The 18818-nt window shown below is 43.1% G+C and overlaps 1 protein-coding gene across 4 annotated transcripts in view; it reads right to left on the reverse strand.

Annotated features, from left to right (window-relative positions):
- Nucleotides 1–2066: 2066 nt before the first annotated feature.
- Nucleotides 2067–18818, reverse strand: part of RGS12 (regulator of G protein signaling 12) — a 172590-nt gene continuing 155838 nt past the window's right edge. For all 4 annotated transcript variants that reach the window (XM_044418484.1, XM_044418483.1, XM_044418485.1 and 1 more), the window contains one exon: nt 2067–4317. In XM_044418484.1, the coding sequence (XP_044274419.1) occupies nt 3956–4317 (362 nt within the window). In that variant the 3' untranslated portion in view covers nt 2067–3955. The remainder of the gene's footprint in view (nt 4318–18818) is intronic.

Raw genomic sequence — 18818 nt, forward strand, 5'->3', positions numbered from 1 at the left:
TTATTTGCTTTAGTGGAATAGCCCCATTGATACCAAAGCAAATACAAGTTTTATAGGAGGGATTTTCCTCAAGACTATGACATGGAAATTAACAATTTCTCTCCTCACCTGTGGCAGTCTGGTAATTATCAACATGCCCAGCTGATACATTTTGTACTTTTAAAAGCCCTGCACATTAAATATAAACTTTTAAGGTTAAGTTTAGTTTGGTCTTAAAATGAATGCAAAATTTATCTCTGAAACGATAATCAGACTTATTCAGACCTTGTAAAAACCATATTTGATTTCTGGGATAGTGGGAGACGGATAGTAAAGCTATCAAACTCAAAATATATGTGAGTAATTTATTAGTATGTACACAAATGCATCATACTGTAATGCCAAGCTACAGAAGAACCAAGGTAACCAAGCATATAAGAAGCCAAACAGATTAAAAGAAGCCAACAGACAGCAGTTGGCTTTTCTGATCAGGATCTGCCTTGAATGGTGATCATGAATGGTGCCTCTACCCAATTTTGAGGGATCCTTCCTCCCATCCTGCAGCACAACTCAGTCTATTCAGCAGGGTTTCCATACCCTACATGTGCCATTTTTCAGAGCACTGGAGGAGTTTCCATGGAGAGAAGGGAACAGAGAATCCCACTTCTGGTAGCCTAGTTGCATGTTCCTGAATCTAGGTCTAACTCAAGGCTCTTCTTCAGGCTGGCTCAGATGCAGCACTGGGTCAGCTTGTCATGAGGCTGAGTGAATGCCTCAGGTAGTGATTGGAGGGAGTGAATAGTGCACACCCCAACCAGGAGGGCCCCATATGGCTGTCTGGCCCACTGCAGGAATCGCTTCAGTGACTGCCAGCAGAGCTCCCTGGAGCAGCTGCCCATGAAGTTGGACATTCTAAAGCATGGGTTCTCAAACTATGGCCTACAGGCCAGATATGGCCCACCATGCTCATTTATCTGGTCTGCCTCAGAGCTTTTGGACTCACTCAGAGAAAAAGATTTTTGAGAGAGTCCAAAAGCTGAACCGGCGCAGGCAATTCTCTGAAACTGAGCAGAGCCAGCACATGTGCTAAATTGTAACAGCTCAACTGCGCATGCACCAGCTCCCCCCCCCCGCCCCCCGAATCCCATTACAAGCATATACAGAGCAGGAATACAGAGTGGAAAACAGAAGAGAGGAGGGTGGGAGGGAGGGAGGGAGGGAGGGAGGGAGGAAGATGCTAAAAAAGGATTGAAGTTAAGAAAAATATAACTTCTTAAATCCATTTTTAAGTATGTGAGCCACGTTCGCGGGCTGTGGGCCAAGCTGCAGCCGCCTCACCAAGCCTGGGGGCAGCCACTTGACAGCTGCCCTTGGGCTTGGTGAGGCAGTGGCAGCTTGTCCAGAGAAGGCCACGGCGAAGGTGCAGGAGCCACAGGGTTCTATGGGCAAGCTGCTGTCATCGAGCAGCCATGTTTCTTCCCCCCACAGTGGGGAGAGGTGGGAGGCTCCCTGCTCGGCCAGCAGTGGCCCTGCCCCTCGCCTCGGGAAGAAGCCCTTACCTCTCTCTTCACAGCCCTCTCCCAGCCAGGGGAGCCGCCCTGCACTCGCCTCTCCGGCCTCCCACTTGCGCTCCCTCTCCTGCTCCCTCAGAACCAGGGTGGCAGTGAGGACTATAATTTCCACCATGCCCAACCAGCATGACCAATGGAAGTTGTAGTCCAACTTATCTGGACAGTACCAGTTTTGGCAAGGTTGCACTTAAAATATGGTAAGCGGCTTCAAATTCAGCCATTGCATATTGTGGGAATTGTTCTGGGCTGACTTGCTTCAAATACTACGAGTGGCATTAACAGTATTTATCCTTAGTATTTTTGCTTCATTCTTTGTAAATGCAAGTTGCAGTCATCAGCTGCATTATGCAAAATACTACATTTAGTGCCTTGGTTGTGTTGTAGCTATGTCCCTTGAATATGGACATGCTCTTCCCTACCTCATCTTGGGTTTCTGCTGCAGCCTGAGGGAGCAGAGCAAACTTTTTTGAATTGATTTTTAAATTGATTTTAATTTTTAATGTGCAGTGTGCATAGGAATTCGTTCATATTTTTTTCCAACTATAGTCCAGTCCCTCAACAGTCTGAGGGACAGTGAACTGGTCCTGTTTAAAAAGTTTGAGGACCCCTGCCCTAAATGGTCCTCAGTAAGAATGATTGGGTGGGCAGGCTTCTCCCATTCTCCTAAGAGCCTTTCTGCTTGCTTGCTATCTTGCTTGGAGACAGTCCTCACAGCTAGAGAGTGAAGCTGGGGGCACAACTGCAGCATGGGGCATGAATGGGAGTTGTGGCAATGGGAGGAGCAGTGATATGCATCCTCATGCCTTGGACAGCAGGTTATCTTGTGCTGCCACTGCAGAACAGTGAGAAGGGAAAAGCTGAGGAAAACAAGATGAAACTGATTTTAATATAGAGACGGTGTCTATGAAAGTAGATGATAAAGAAAAGCATCATATAACTACAATCAAATGCTTTCAGGAGATGGTCAAGTAATGTACTTATTAGCATCATCATATTCAGAAGAAGGCTTACAAAAAGCATGGCTTACACTATCTGATTCCTGTGCCTTGTAGTAAGCAAAAAAGGCAGGTTATAAATGTAATAATAAATGTGCTTTCATGTGCTTGTGATCTAAAAGCATTACAGAGAATTAATGATTTTGCAATTTAAAAGAACAAAAATAAAATAAAAAATAAAACACCTGCCACTGCATTAGACCATTAAAGAATAAAAATCAAAACATCAAGAGATAATGCTCAGTTCAGATAACATGACAAGCCTTGGTGGTTTGTTTGTTTTTTTTTTACCATTGTTGGTTTGCTGTGTTCTCTGAGACCAGGCATGGTATTTCACCATGGTAAGTTTATTCTTTAGAAACTAGGATAAGAAACAATGTCTTGTGCTATGGCTTTTTTGTACCACCATAACTTGTCATGTTGTCTAAACCCAGGATCATAGTTTCCATGATGCTTATATGTAACTACCACAGAGTCCTCTGGAAAGAATTGCAACTGCAGGAATCACTCTAGCCATCCAGTCTCGTATGTGTGGACCGATGAGGAACAGACGGGCAACATAGGCAGGGAGCAATGCACCTTTGGACTGAATTTCAAGTACAGTGCCTGATGGGATACATGGTGACAGTGGGAGAACTGAGCAAGAAGGATGGAAACCACAACAGAACATAGAAACTACTTGATCATTTGTCAGGTAGATCATAGTCAGAAATTATGAACCACGGTAACCACACAGGGTTGCTTGTAGTGTTGTGTGAATCCAGTTAATATCTTCATTGGGACTTCCAACAATATTATAAAATAGTAAGCAACTTTTGCAGAACTCTTGTCCAGTTTGGAACGTACGTTATACAAAAATAGCAAAGGTGGGGCATGGTAGAAAAGCTTCAGAGTAAGTCACAGTATACTCTGAGACATGTAATTTCAGAGTTAAAGCATACACTTCTCTTTCAGGATTCAAGAGAATGCATGTATGATATGGCAGTGAAGTATGCATGTGGGTAGGGAGCCTGTGTTATAAGTTTGTATTAGGCACCAGAAACAATGCTTCAGTTCTGGCTGACTGATGGTCATATAAGGGGGTATTACTAAAAATGTTCTACTGCTGGTACTTGGAAAGGTTTCATATAGTGTATAAAATATATGCTTGCATCGCCATCCATGCAAAAATGGCATTGACAAATGAATTTAGGGACATTTTGTTCAGAAGACTGACTCTCCTCTTGGATTTTCAGCAACTTTCACACTCTCCCAATAAAAGTGGGTTGTGTAGTTTGTACTTGCAGTCCAAAAGCAATATGCAGCAAAAGTTAAAATCTCTTAGCATCTTGATGGGATTGCTCCATCATGTGAATTAGTCCTTGTAATGACCTGCGAGGAAAAAACTTGAAAACCCTGCACACAGCTACTTCAAACAAAAGTTGCTTTGCATTGTTTCTCATCATCCTTCTTTTTCTCACTCTTCAGTGCAATGAGAAATGGAAGATCTGATGTCCCATAAACTCCTGTTCTCATCCTGCCCTGGCAAGATTTCAGCTCTGATACATAGCCTTCAAAACTGAGGTTTTCCTCTGATTCATTACAAGATGATACAAGACCATCTTCTGTTGCAACTCCATCAACATCTATTATGCAATTCACAGGGAGTTCATTTCTGAAAGTTTTTTTCTTAACTTCATCAGGGTTCAAGTCAGAATTCGTTTGCTTTGAACTTTGTTCATAAAGGTTTCCTCCACTTACTTGCACAACTGCATTCTGTCTATGGATTCCACCTAGAACAAACAGGGAAAGAAAGCAGGAATAATATTTATTATGCCTTGCTTTGCATAAGCCTTGCTTAATAGTTAGATTTAACCAGCTGTACTTACTTTGTGAGACAAAAATGTTTCAATATCAAAACTGATTCTTTAAAATTATTCTAAAGTTGTTTAACTTCCCAAAGAGCTTCTGCTGTGGGGTTGTAAATAGATAAATGAATAAATATTCAATTTTAATTGTTTTTCTGTACAGTCCCTTGGGCATCAATCTTGGCAGCAAGATAATAAACATTAACAAAATTTACAAATTTCCAAACAATATAATCACAACAGTGTAGCCTTCTCATTACAGCATATATAACTAGCACGATTAAATAGAGCTAGAAAATTATACACTAAGATCCTCAAGGACCAAATAATAATCGCAGAACAGTGTAAATATCGATCAGTGCTTGTCTCATGAATGAGAGGTATGACAATAAAAATCTGGCTTGAAGACACAAATCTAGCTTGTGGAGAAAGCTGCCCAGTGAAAGCAGCTTAATTTAAGGGTGAATTAGGAGGGCAAATGACATAAAGGTTCAATTGATAAAGAACTAATAATGGGGACAGGGGATATCAATGATATCCCTGTTATGATCAATTTATTTTGAATTTAAACTACATAACTGACTGATATTTCTGCTAAAATTTTCTCCCAAATTAATTATTTTAAAATAGTTAAAAGGGCCATTCCAATTAATGAAACACTTCCCAGAATGTGTTCTTTTTTTCCTATAATATAGTACATAATAAAATGTATTATATTTTAGATTCTTCTGATAGGGATTAATTTTTTTCTGTTTTTAATGAATACTAAATGACCTGGTGGGATGTAATTTGGTGTCGCATAATTAGCCTTTCTGCTAAGTTTCTCATAAAAAGTGTGTGCATTTATAGATTGTTCACTTTTCTTTTTATATTTTCCAGAGGTGATACATTGTTTTAAATTGTTTTGATGATCTGTATTAAGTTGACCTTTTTTCTTCTGTAGATAGCATTGGATGTGTTCTGAACTGAATTTTCATGAAGAGCAGAATGCAAAAATAGAAAAAAAATTCTTTGGACAGAAATTTGGTTTTGTAAAAAGTTTTCCCTCTACAATTAGAGCATAATCCTTTGAAGGTTTAGAAAGAAATAAAGGCCTAGAACTCCCAGCTGTGGTAACTGGGGCATGATGGGAATTCTAAGACTTTTTTTCTGCATAAACTAGCAAAAGATTGCCCCTTTAATGCAGTACTTTTTATTTGTATTTCTCTCCCTCCCTGCAAAGTCTCTGTGCTAGGAGTCAGGACTTTTTATTTTGAAATCCATAGCATTTTTTAAAAAATTCATAGTGCAGTGATATTGTAAATTTTCAGTGTCTAGCATTTACATCAATTTCATGTTAAGGCTTGGAAAGTTATTTTCCTCCACATTACTTTTGCTTGGAGTGTCTAAGGAACATTATCTTTATGTCAGCTATTGTCATAAACAGGTGTTGCCTTCCTTCTCAGTGTCCTTTTCATCTTTTTTTATTTTTATTTTCCCCACATCAAACAGAATTGAATGTTTAATTATAATATCCACAAGAAGCCAGTTTAGTAGGATTAGGAACCTACTGCTGGACTCCCTATGCTTGGGTATTTAGTTTCCTAGCCCAGGCAGGACTAAATCAATAACCCGTGCTCCCTTTTCTTTCCTTCTCTTCCCAGCAGCATTTATTTATTTTGTGCTTGTAGATATCAGTCTTTGGGTATTAATTAACACAGCTCTAGCATCTTAATTACTTTAACATTCTCTTTTCATTCATCTTACTGTATAGTGGGTTGCATTGAGAGGCTTCTCTTTCTTCCATTCAGGCTGTAAAACGTATCTCACCTGCACTGAAGTGAGCTTCTATTTTCAGAGTGTTCATCTTTGGGACTGAAACCATTTTTACTTTCTTGTATTTCAATTCCATTTATTACCAGATCTAGATCCAGTCCCTGCACATGTTTCTCCATAGTTACAGCTGAAGTGGATTAGTAGCCTTTTCACTTCCCTGTTGGGGATGACAATGTGTGTTGTGCCATCCTGCATTATTTTAAATGGAAAGACCCATCAATAGGAAATACCTAGTCCTCAGTAACAGTCCCATAAAAGATAGAAATACTTTTCTTCCTACTGTTCTTGAATAGAAATACTGGAAAAAACAAGAGCATATCACCCTTAATTCTGTGACATTAAGTTTCTAGGCTGCATAAATGGAAGTGGATAAAGTTGTCCCTAGATCTGCCTCCATTTTGTGATTTGTTGTCAGGGCTCCACATGCCAGGTCTATGACTGAAGGAGAAATAAAAGATCTGGGAAAGGCACAGAGTGTTTCAACTGTCACAAGTGTTCCCATCCTTCCCATCCTTTATTCGATTCTTTGACACCACAAGTGTTCTGATTCATTTGGTGACTTTGCTTTTCCAAATCCTTTACCTGATCTAATAAATCCATATTGGCTTTCTTAAGGATTACAGTTCGAAATGCCATTTTAGACACATCTTTCAGTTTCTCAGTCAAGTCTGATATTCTAACTTCCAGATGCTTGACCATTTCCCCACCCTCTCTGTTACTGAATGTAGTTTAAATCCTAGCTATCCTAATATATATTGTTCCCAGTTTTTCTTTACTGATGTTGGGATTTTGCATGTTATGCTTGACTTCCAACTGGATGCCACTTGTGGTTCTCCTCTTGCCTTCTTTTCCTATTGTTCGCCTATTTTCCTATTGTTCAGCTTCCTTGTGTGTGTGTGTGTGTGTGTTGGGGTGGGGGGATTCAGTTCTTCCTTCTGCCATAATACTGATGAAAATTGCTATAAAGCTTAGGGAAACTGTTATCTGCCTTTCCCCTCTGACCAAGGAGCTTCAGCTGTGTTGTTGCAAGAAAAATCTATCGTTATTTGAAGCCTCTGCCTTTTTCGCTGATCAATGAGACCCTGCAGACACTCTCCCATCCCCCACTGCTCAACTGTGTAAAATGTCAGGTTGCTTACCTGCAACTATTGTTCTTCAAGTGGTCATCTGCACATTCACACATATGGGTTCTGTGCCTGCATGGGGCCTGTTGTCCAGATTTCCAAGCTAGACTCATTCTGGTGGGAACCTCTTCTGCCTCTGGTATGTCTAGGAGAGATTCGTACCCCTTTTCCCAGTTCCCTTGAGACAAACATTGTAAGAACTGAGGGACGCTAGCAAATACCTAACCCATCCCAAATAGATATGGGAACATAGGGAAGTCATGGTACCGAGGCTGTCTGGCACCAATGTGGGGTCAGTGGGTGGGTTGTGTGAATTCACAGATGACCACTCAAAGAATGATAGTTACAGTAAGCAAAATATCTTTCTTCTTCATAGACCCTGTGCATCACACGTATCTGTGCAACACTAGAGAGCTCACCTTGAGATGGAGGTGGGCATCAGTGGAGGTCTGTTGAAGGAGCAGTCTTGCCTGGTGTGGACATTGAGCTGGTAGTGCTGGACAAAGGTCAACAGCATGCATGATTTCACCACTCTGCAGAGGTCCTATAGAGGGATGTCAGCATGCAGTGCTGTAGAGTTGTCAGCACCCCAAACTGCACTTTGGAACACTCAGAAAACTGAAGTTCAGAGAGCTGGTAAGGCAACATGATGGTCTCAACCACACAATCCATGAACTGTTGAGTGCTAACTAGCTTGCCTGTGGACCTTTCTTTGTAACATACAAATAGTCTCTGTGACCAGCATAAGGACTTAGTATGGGACTGGTAGAACGCCAGTGTCCAGAACTGCATGTCATTCCTGTTGTTCAGGCAAAGGAGCTGTGCAAACCATGTCTGTTGGGGCCACCACAGGGTGATCAGGATGCATGTGGTCCCATCTCTCTGAATTTTTGCCAGCACCCTGGTAATAACTAGTAATAGTGGAAATAGCTAAAACAGTATCTTGCTCCACTGAAGGAGGAATGCTTATCCCATTGAGCCTGGGCCAATCCTGGCTTAAGAACAGAAGCTGTTGCACACTGTCATGCTCAGAGTGGTGAAGAGGTTGACTGAGTCTGTGTTCCTGGCCTGGAAGAGCTCTATGATGATAGCAGGATCCAGCTCCCATTTGTTGGTCCCCTTAATTCTCCTCAGTGCGTCTGCTGTGGGGTTGATAAATAGCAATGAAGGTAATGCCCCTCCCAAAACACCAATCCCGTATCTTAATGTTAAGGTGTGCCAGTAATGTGGAGCAGTGTCTTCCTGTTTGTTCAGGTAGAAGACCACAGTGGTGTTGTCAGTGACAATCTGAACATTCCTATTCTGGAGGTGTGCCTGAAAGGCAACCAGAGCTTTCTGGACCACATGGAGCTCAAGGAAGCTTATGTGCTCCTCTGTCCTGAGATATCCGCAGCCCATGGGATTTTCTAGTTCTGCAGTGTGCTCTGGATCCCAGGTGTGATGCATCTGTAGTCAGTGTGACATCTGGTCCCCATGTTGCAAAACTGAATCTCTTTGCTTGGTTAGATTAATGAGTCCACAGCAGTGGAACTCTTGAACCAATTTCAGTTATTTGAGGATGAGACTGGAGCGCAGCCTGCTGTGGAAGAACTACAAGTCATACCATGCATCACAACCAATTAGTAACAATGATACCAAGGCCAGCAAGAACAAGAAGAGAACAGTGTTAGTTGTCAGAAACTCCCTGTTGCATGGGATGGAAACACATGTGGGAAGGAAGACATACCCACTGACTCACCAGGTATGCTGTCTCTCTGGAGCACAGATTAGAGATGTAACACAAATATTGCCAAGGCTCATACAGCCCACTGACAGGTATCCCTTCCTCCTCATGCATGTGGAAACAAATGACACTGCCAAGTGAAGTTTTGAGGAAATCACATCAGACTTTGAAGCTTTAGGAAAGAAAGTCAAGAACTTTGGGGCTCAGATAGTTTTATCTTCGATCCCTTCTGTTTGTTGAAGAGGAATAGACAGGGTGGCTCAGATCAGGAGCTTCTTGTCGCAAAATTCAGGCTTAAATTGAAGAAAGCAGGGAAAACCACTAGGCCACTCAGGTATGACCTAAATCATATTCCTTATGAATATACAGTGGAGGTAACAGAGAGATTTAAGGAATTAGATTTGACAGAGTGCCTGAAGAACTATGGACGGAGGTTCTCAACATTGGTCCGGAGTTAGCAACTAAAACCATCCCAGAGAAAAAGAAATGCAGGAAAAAATACTCTAAGTGAATGCCTGGCTATGAAGGTGGTGCTGATGTGAGAGATTTGGATTCTGGGACCATGGGCTACACTTTCTGGAAGATGGACTGCTGGCAAGGTGGTTCCTCCTTAGAAGGACTGAAAAGTTGTTTGGCCACAGCATGAAGAGGCATGGCATCTGTTCCTATCACTTCCTGGCAAATAGATGGGGAAGAAATGGAGGTAGTGACAGATTTTATTTTGGGGGGCTCTAAGATTACCACAGATGGTGACTGCAGCAGACACTTGCTCCTTGGGAGGAAAGCTATGGCAAATCTAGACAGCATACTAAAAAGCAGAGACATCACCCTGCCAACAAAAGTACGTATACTCAAGGCTATGGTTTTCCCAGTTGCAATGTATGGCTGTGAAAGCTGGACCATAAGGAAGGCTGAGTGCCAAAGGATTGACGCCTTTGAATTGTGGTGCTGGAGGAGACTCCTGCAAGTCCCTTGGACTGCAAAGCAATCAAACCAGTCAGTCCTAGAGGAGATCAACCCTGACTGCTCTTTAGAAGGCCAGATCCTGAAGATGAAACTCAAATACTTTGGCCACCTAATGAGAAGGAAGGACTCCCTGGAGAAGACCCTGATGCTGGGAACAATAGATGGCAAAATATGAAGGGGACGGCAGAGGATGAGGTGGTTAGATGGAGTGACTGGGGCAGTGGATGTGGGTTTGGGTGGACTTCAAGGGATGGTGGACAGGTGGGCCTGGAGGAATGTTGTCCATGGAGTTGTGATGGGTTGGGCACAACTTTGCAACTAAACAACAACCACCTCCCTGACAGACTGTGGAAATGCTGTAGACATAATCTATCTAGACTTCAGCAAAGCTTTTGACAAAGTGCTCCATGATATCCTGATTAGCAAACTAGCTAAAAGTGGGCTAGATGGAACAACTATCAGGTGGATTCACAAATGGCTACAGAATTGGATTCAAAGAGTGCACATCAACAGCACATCAACAGCTTCTCAAACTGGAGAATGGTAACTGCAGGGTTCAGTCTTGGGCCCAGTGCTCTTCAATGTCTAGATGAAGAAGTTGGACAGCATCCAAATAGCCAGGGCTATGCCCATGAAGATGAGCTTTGCACCCTCACTGTCATCGAGGACATATAAGTGGCCTTGGGGCCCATCCCTATTCGTCTTGGGGTCAATAGCACCAGCCCACGCTCCAGCAGTACTCTGCCCACCCACACTGAATGGACACCCCTCAGTTCCAAAATTCCCAGAAGAAGAGGCTGAACATCAAGAGGCAACGCTGTTGACTGCTGCCAATGAACCACCACAAATATGGTTTGAAAGCCACCCTACCACCTTTCTTCCCACATGGGGAACCATAACATTGGATTGGTGGGTTCTCTCCATTATGGAGAGGGGATATCACATAGAATTCAACAGTATTCCACTTCTTGGGACCATACGCACTACACTGCCTTCTCTTGTGCTGGCATAGGAGGTTGTCACACTACTGTCACATGGAGCCATCTAACCCATTTCTCTATCTCATCTTCTTTATGGGTTTTATTTGTGGTACTTCACCATTCTGAAGAATGATGGCAGCCTCTGCCCCATCTTAGACCTGTGAGACATGAACTTTTTCATTCCACACAAGTAGTACTGCACGGTCTCACTGCAAAACCTTCCGCTGTTGCGGTGCCAAGGGGACTGGTTTCTGAGGGGTGCATTTCATGTTTCCATTCATCAGGACTACCAGCATTTTCTTGTTTCCAAATTGGACCGAATGCTTTTCAGTTTTCTGTGATCCCTTTTCCACAGCTCTGCCCCCAGGTTTTCACCAAGTGCATGGCTACAATATGTGTCCATCTCTGGCTACAGGTTATCCAAGTCTTTTATTTGGATAACTGGCTACTGGTCCATATTGGGCTCCATCCAGGACAAAATGACCTCTTGAAGAGACTGTGACTGTGCATTAAGAACAAGAAATCTCAGCTTTTTCCCTTCCAGTCGATCCATATATTGAAGCAAGGGTAAACCTCTGTGATGTCATAGGAATACCTTCTACTGGATTGGGTGACAACATTGGTCAGCTTAGTTTTGCAGCTCCAGATCAAGCCCAGAACAATGCAATGGGTGCAAAGGCTCCTGAGACATATGGCAGTAACTCTCAGTTTTCTGGTTGTAAGGCTGTGGATGCACCTCCTGCATCCTCATCACTCTTTTGTGACACCAGCAGGCATGTTTGCCCACCTCCTCCTCCTGTTCTACTGCAATTACATCCACCTTCTGATAAGACTGGGCATCTCTTGAGAGCAGGGGATAATTCTACACTCCAATGTCAGGACCACCTGGCTGATAGCATGGAGGATCAGTCAGTAGATTAGGAGGCCCCTCTTCATCCTGAGATACGGGCAATACTGGAAGTGGCCAAGTGACCAAATGCCTTTGCCTGAGAAGAAGCCTTCAACCCATACTGAGCATCCATCCAGCAGATCATTGGCTTCCTCCACATGTTGCACACCAGAGGCCTGAAAACTTCCCCCATCAGAGTGTATCTGGTGGCAAACTCTTCCTCTCATGGAACACTCAATGGTTTCTGTTTTCTTGCATCCTCTGACCCACTGGTTCCTTAGGGGTCCACACAGCCTGATACTACCTGTCTGTTCCTTTGTGCTGGGATGGATCCTGTTGGTGGTCCTGCAAGCTCTTATGAAGCCTCCTTTCAAGACTTTGGCCATTGTGGACCTATGTCTTCTCTTGTGGAAGTTTGCTTTTATGATAGTAATCACTTCAGTCAGGTGGGTGAGTGAACTGTGCACTTTGCGCATCTATCCACCATTCCTAATTTTTCATAAGGACAAGGTAGTTTTGTGACCTAAGTACACATACTCCTGAAGATCATGTCACAATTCCACCCAAACAAGGACATTGTACTGTCAAAATTCTTTTCAGCGCAATCCACCACAGTGTAATTGGCACTGGATACCCTGGATGTGCACTAGGTGTTGGCATTCTATTGGTCCTGTTCTGAATCTGTCCATTGGTCCCAGAGACTTTTTGTTACTGATGGCAAATGTTCCAGAGGCGAGCCTATCAGTTCCAAATAACTCACTCACTGGGTTGTGGAAACCATTAAACTGGCTTACCAACTGGCTGGACTGCATCTCCCTCAACAACCAATAGCACATTCTACCATGGCAATGGTGACATCTATGGCACTGCACACCAGCATCCCACTGCAGGACCTGTGCAGAACAGCTCAAACTCTGTGCCAAGCAAGACTGCTCCTTTGGTCAAGTAGTCCTTTCAGTGGTCCGCCACTGATGGCACTGGCTCTCCTCCATTTTGAAGTGAGCTCAATAGTTGCCCATGTGTGTGATGCACAGAAACAATGAAGAAGAAAGTAACGTTTCTTACTTGTAACTGACATTCTTCGAGTGGTCATCTGTGCATTCACAACCCACCCACCCAGCCGCATGTCAAGTGTCGACAGCCTCAGTTCCTTTACCTTCTTCCTGTTGGATCTGTACCAGGATGGTGCAGGTTAGGCCATTACTGGCTTTTCCTCTTTGGTTCCAAGGCCAACATATCAGTCTCATGAGAACTGAGGAAAATAGTGGGAGCCTCTCTTATATATACTAGGGGAAAGGAGGAGAGGGTTTAGGACAACAGGCCCTGTGCAGGCACAGAACTCATATGTGTAAATGCACAGATGACCACTCGAAGAACATTATTTACAGGTAAGCAACCTTACTTATTCTGTAATCCTCAGACACAAAGTGTATCACTTCAGCAGCTTCCTTGCCAGCCCTGTTGCTGGTTCTCTGCATTTACTGAACTTATATTCTACCCTGCTAATTCCATAGGACTCTAGACAGATTACAACAAAAGCAATTTATAGCAATGAGCAACAGAATAAAATCACAATGTACGAATAAAATAACAATAGAACCACAATGTGCAAAGACACATGACAATATAAAATTGAGAGTTAAGGGATGACAAGTTAAAACAATGTAAGTTAAAACAGTAGAACTACATAATACTTGATACTTTTAAAATTGTACAGAATAAAATCAAGTATTAAAATGTCTGGAAAATAAAGTTGTTTTTGCCTGGTGCCAAAAGGATTGTAATGAAGGCACCAGGCAAACTGATCTCAGAAGGCTATACCATATGTGGAGTGCAACTGAGAAGGCCCCTCTTCTATTCACCATCCTCATCTTCTTGGAGGTTGGCTCTTTCAGAAGGGCCTCCAAACCTGATCTTAGGGGTCAGGTAGGTATATATGGGAGAGGCGGTCCTTCAGGTATCCTGATCCCAAAACATTTAGGGATTTTTTATATTAAAACAAGTACCTTAAATTGGGTCCAGCTCAACTGGAAACCAATGTAGTTGATACAATATTGGAGTAACATAGGTGTGTGAATTTGCTCACACCAGCAGTCATGCCACCCTGTTTTGTACCAGATGGTTTTCGGACCATCTTCAAGGGCAACCCCATGTAAAGCCCATTACAATAGTCCAATTGAGAGGTTACCAGAGCCTGGGTGACTATGGTTAGGCTCTGTCTGCTCAGGTAGGTAAATTAATCATAGCTGAAAGAAGGTGATCCTGGCCGAGTCCACCTGAGACTTAAGTGATAATTTTGGGTCCAGGAGGATGCCCAAGCTATGGACTCTGTCCTTCAAGGGACAGGCAATCCCCATACAGGACAAGTTGAAGGCATACCACCTGGGCAGACTATCCACCAAGAGCACCTCTGCCTTATCTGGAATGAGTCGCAATTTATTGGCTCTCATCCAGTCCATTCCTGAGCTCAGACAGTCATTCAGGACAGAAACCGCCTCACCTGGGTTTGATGAAAATGAGATGTAAAGCTGGGTGTCATCAGCCTACTGATGACACCTCAGCCCCTACCTCTGAATGAGCTCTCCTGGTGGTTTCATGTAGATATTAAACAGTATAGAGCCCAGAGAAACCCCATAGTAGAGCTGCCATAGGACAGAGCAACTGTTCCTCAGCACCACCTTCTGGACATGGTTGGCCAGATAGGTGTGGAACCACTGGAATGCAGTGCTCCCAACTTCAAACCCAGCCAATCTGTCCAGAAGGACACCAAGACTGATGGCGTTGAAAGCTGCTGAGAGGTCCAGGAGAACCAATAGGGTTGCCTTCCTCCTATCCCTCATTCCACAGGGCAACCAAGGCAGTCTCCATCCCAAACTGTGGCCTAAAGCCTGATTGAAATGGATCTAGATAATCTATTTCATTCAAGAGTACCTAGAGCGCAAGCACCTTGCCTGAAAGTGATATGTTCATAACTGCCCCATAGTTGGCAATGGCTCCTGGGTCCAAGTTTGGCTTTTTTTGAAGAGTGGTCTTGTTACAGCCTCCTCTTTATTCTCTGCTAAATTTCCATGTAAATCTTCCTGTTTGCTACTCTGGCTTTGGTACCAGAGTAGCAAATTATGTTTAGGGCACAACAGCAGATAAGTCAAATTTGTTCAACATGCTCCTTATAATAGCCTTAGCCTGACTATCATCAGGAAAAGGCTTGGAAGCAGTAGCCACTCCCATGTGGTGAGGTCATTGGGAGTCAGGTCCCCAGTTATGGCAAACATTAATATAATTTCTTAGGAATTAGGAATGCCCACCCTTGGTAACTATAGCAGTTTCAGTTTATTTGCCTTTGAGTTCCTTACCAATTGATAAGGTTGATTTCCAGGGTTCATTCTAGCAGAGAAATTGTTCAGAACTGCATATTGATACTGATGTACCCCAAAGTTCCAACTATTCTTACCTAGAAATTTGATAGAGATGTGAAGCAACATGGGAGGCAGTATGAGCAAATGAGGGATCCCAGAAGTACCATTTTTCAGTTATCATGTTTTATAAATTTAGGAGTGACATCATTTTATATGCAATGTTCCTAACTCTGCCACTTGTTCCAGAAGAATATTATGGCTGATGATAGCAAAGGCTGCTAGAAAGTCAGAAAAACCAACAGGAACATATTTCCTTGACTCTTTTTAACATAGCCCAGGGCAGCTTTGATATGATATCCTGTCCTGCAGTTGTATTGCAATGGGTCAGCAATGATCTGTTTGCCTGAATAATCAATCAGGCAAGTTCTGACACTACCTTGTTTGCCTCCATAGATGACCTGGGGTTGCTGATGATGCCTGTTCAACTAATTTATTTTAGCAAGAGGATCAAAGGAGGGCTTTAAAGGTGGGGGGTTAACACAACCTCTTCCACGGAAGGCAGAATAATACTGTTTTTTGGTAAGAAATGCTTATTTTAATTATAAAAAGCCATGCCCTCCATTCCATTAACTTTGCTAGAACCAGCCATCAAGGTTCCAGTGGCAGGAACAGGCTAAAGCATATAAAGTTCATATTCTTTGATATCCTTATACATTTTATGTCAAATGCTTTTCAGTTAGATTTTTTTTTCTGCCAGAAATGATGGGAAGCTGATTCTAGAGGAAAGTGGTTGAATTAACTCACTTAAACAATATTCTTATCTTATGAATCCCAGTGGAAATCACATGCTGACCAGACAAGCGCAGAAGCCATTGCTTTGTGGTTAGTCAACTAAGGTGCTAAAATGTTTCATGGTCATATCCTCAAAATAGTATTTTATGTAGACTTGGTAAATGGAAAAATGATATTGCGATAAAAAGCACTAAAATACAGAAGGAACATTTTGAAGCAACAATTAAGCAATGTGGCATTACTGTTTAGAATGAGAAACTATGGGCAGAAATACAGAGCCTACTCATATAAGCTGGAACTGAGAGAGGTCAAGTGAAAGGCAATACAGCAACTTACAAAATTGCCAGTAGTAGGAATCTCAAGACAGTGGCCTTTGCTGAACAAAAACTAACACTTATTGGCCAACCATGACCTTCTTAAACAAAACATTGTATTTACCAATCCTTGGATATAATAAAGGCAGTTTGCTTACCTGTAACTATTGTTCTTCAAGTGGTCATCCGGGCATTCACACATATATGGGTGCTGTGCCTGTGTGGTGCCTGTTGCCAGGAAGATTTTACAGCTTTAATGGTTTTGGCGGGAACTCTGCATCCCCCCCCCCCAGTATAAATGGGGGGAGTACCTAACCCTTCACCAGTCAACTGAAGACCACCCCTTCAGCTCCAGCTGGGACCAGCAAGGTAGAGCACTGTAGTATCATGAGAAAAATAAACTTAAATGTACCTAGTCACCAACACTGAAGTGGGGCCGGTGGACGGGTTGTGTGAATGCACAGATGACCACTTGAAGAACAACAGTTACAGGTAAGCAACCTGCCTTTCTTTGTCATGGTCTCCATGCATCACACATATACACATCACACTAACAAGCTTATGCCACCTCGAGGCGGGACAGTGTCATCACTGAAGAACTGTTGACAAGACAGCGTGGCCAAAGGAGCAGTCCTTTCTGGCCCTGACGTCTAAGTGGTAGCATCTCGCGAAGGTGCATGGAATCAACAATGTGGCAGCTTTGCAGATATCATGAACTGGAATGCCTCCATGGATAGCAGAGGCAGTGGCAACAGCCCTTGTAGAGAGTCCTTTTGGAGCAACTGGCAAGTCCAATTTAGCCAGATAGCAAGAAAGTTCAATTGTTTTGACGATCCATTTCAACAGTCTTTGAATCCCAACTGATGCTCCTTTATCATGTTCCGAGTATTTGACAAAGAGGCATTTGGTCTTCCTGAATGACTCTGAGTGTGATCGATAGAAAGCCAAGAACCTGTGTACAGCAAGACTTTGTACAGTGTGCTCGATTAGTGTCGATGGAGCAGGAAAATATGCTGGTAGGATGATGTCCTGATTCAGATGAAAGGGTATTGCAAGCTTAGGAAGAAAGGCAGGGTCTGTGTGGAGGACTACTTTCTCTTTGTGAAAATAGAAGTATGGAGGGTCAACATGCAGAGCACACAGTTCATTGGCCCTCCTTGCTGATGTGATGGCGACCAGGAAAACGGTTTTCCAAGAGAGTAGGTGAAGATTGACAGTAGCCATAGGTTCAAATGGAGGTTTAGTCAGAGCCTGTAGGATGATGGAAAGGCTCCATGTTGGAACAACTGATCGGACTGGAGGTTGAAGGTTTTGTACCTTGTAAGAAGCAACATATGAGTTGGTGGAAAAATATGGACGAACCTCCCATGCATCCTCGGTGATGTAAGATGACTCTGATGTACACCTTAATGGAGGAAGGTTTGAGACCCCCACAATGCAACAAGAGTCGGAATTGTAAGATGTTCTCAATGGTGGCAGTTTGAGGCAGAAATTTGTTAGCAGCAGCAAAGGAGGTAAAGCGTTTCCATTTGGCGTTATAAGAACATTGTGTATTTGGCCACAATGCAGATTGTAGAATAAACTGAATATCTGGGTGAAGATTAGCTGAATTCATAGACATTGTTGGTACCGACATCAGTTCCGAGTGTAGCATCGGTACTGAGTAGAGTGTTGATATTCAAGAGAAGGCTGGTGATGAAGCAAACAACTCTGGAGGCGTTGTCAATCCTGAGGATGTTATTGGTACCGAAGAGGTTGAGTGAGAAGCAATAGTTGGTTCCGAGGTGGATGTTGGTATTGAAGATGTTGATTGTACAAAGGCTATCGAATGACCCAAGCTGTGAGCTTCAGAAAGCATAGATTCGAGTGACGTATAGCACCTTGCTCTTGGGTTAGGAGATGTGGGATCTGAGGTAGATGAATGTAAACATTCTTTGATGACTGAAGGAGAGTGGGGAACCAGGATTGTCAAGGCCACCATGGGGTGATTAGAATGCCACAAGCATTGTTGTGATAGATCTTTGCTAATGTTTTTGTTATTAGTGGGATTGGGGGAATGCATAGAAGAATTAGTTCTCCCATGAGTGTGTCCCTGATTGAATTTGGGTCAATGCCTGCTCTGGAGCAGTAGGTCTGGCAGACCGAGTTCCTGTGGCTGGTGAAGTGGTCCATGGACAGTGTTCCCCACAGTTCGAAGAGAAGTTGGCAGACTTGATGGTCCAGCTCCCACTCATGGGTCGTGGACATGCATCTGCTCAGGCAATTGGCTTCTTCATTCTTGGTGCCAGCAAGATGAACAGCTTGAAGGATGATCTTGTGAGTGATGCAGCACTTCCAGATGCAAAGAGCAAGGTGTGGCAATGGGACTGATCTTGTTCCTCCCTGTTTGCCAATATAAAACACAGTCACCACATTGTCCGATGCAATTTGGACAGTGTGACCTCGTAGAATGGTTTGAAAAGAACAT

The sequence above is a fragment of the Varanus komodoensis genome, unplaced genomic scaffold (genome assembly GCF_004798865.1).
Source record: "Varanus komodoensis strain SLA01 unplaced genomic scaffold, ASM479886v1 scaffold9, whole genome shotgun sequence".
Classification (NCBI taxonomy): domain Eukaryota; kingdom Metazoa; phylum Chordata; class Lepidosauria; order Squamata; family Varanidae; genus Varanus; species Varanus komodoensis.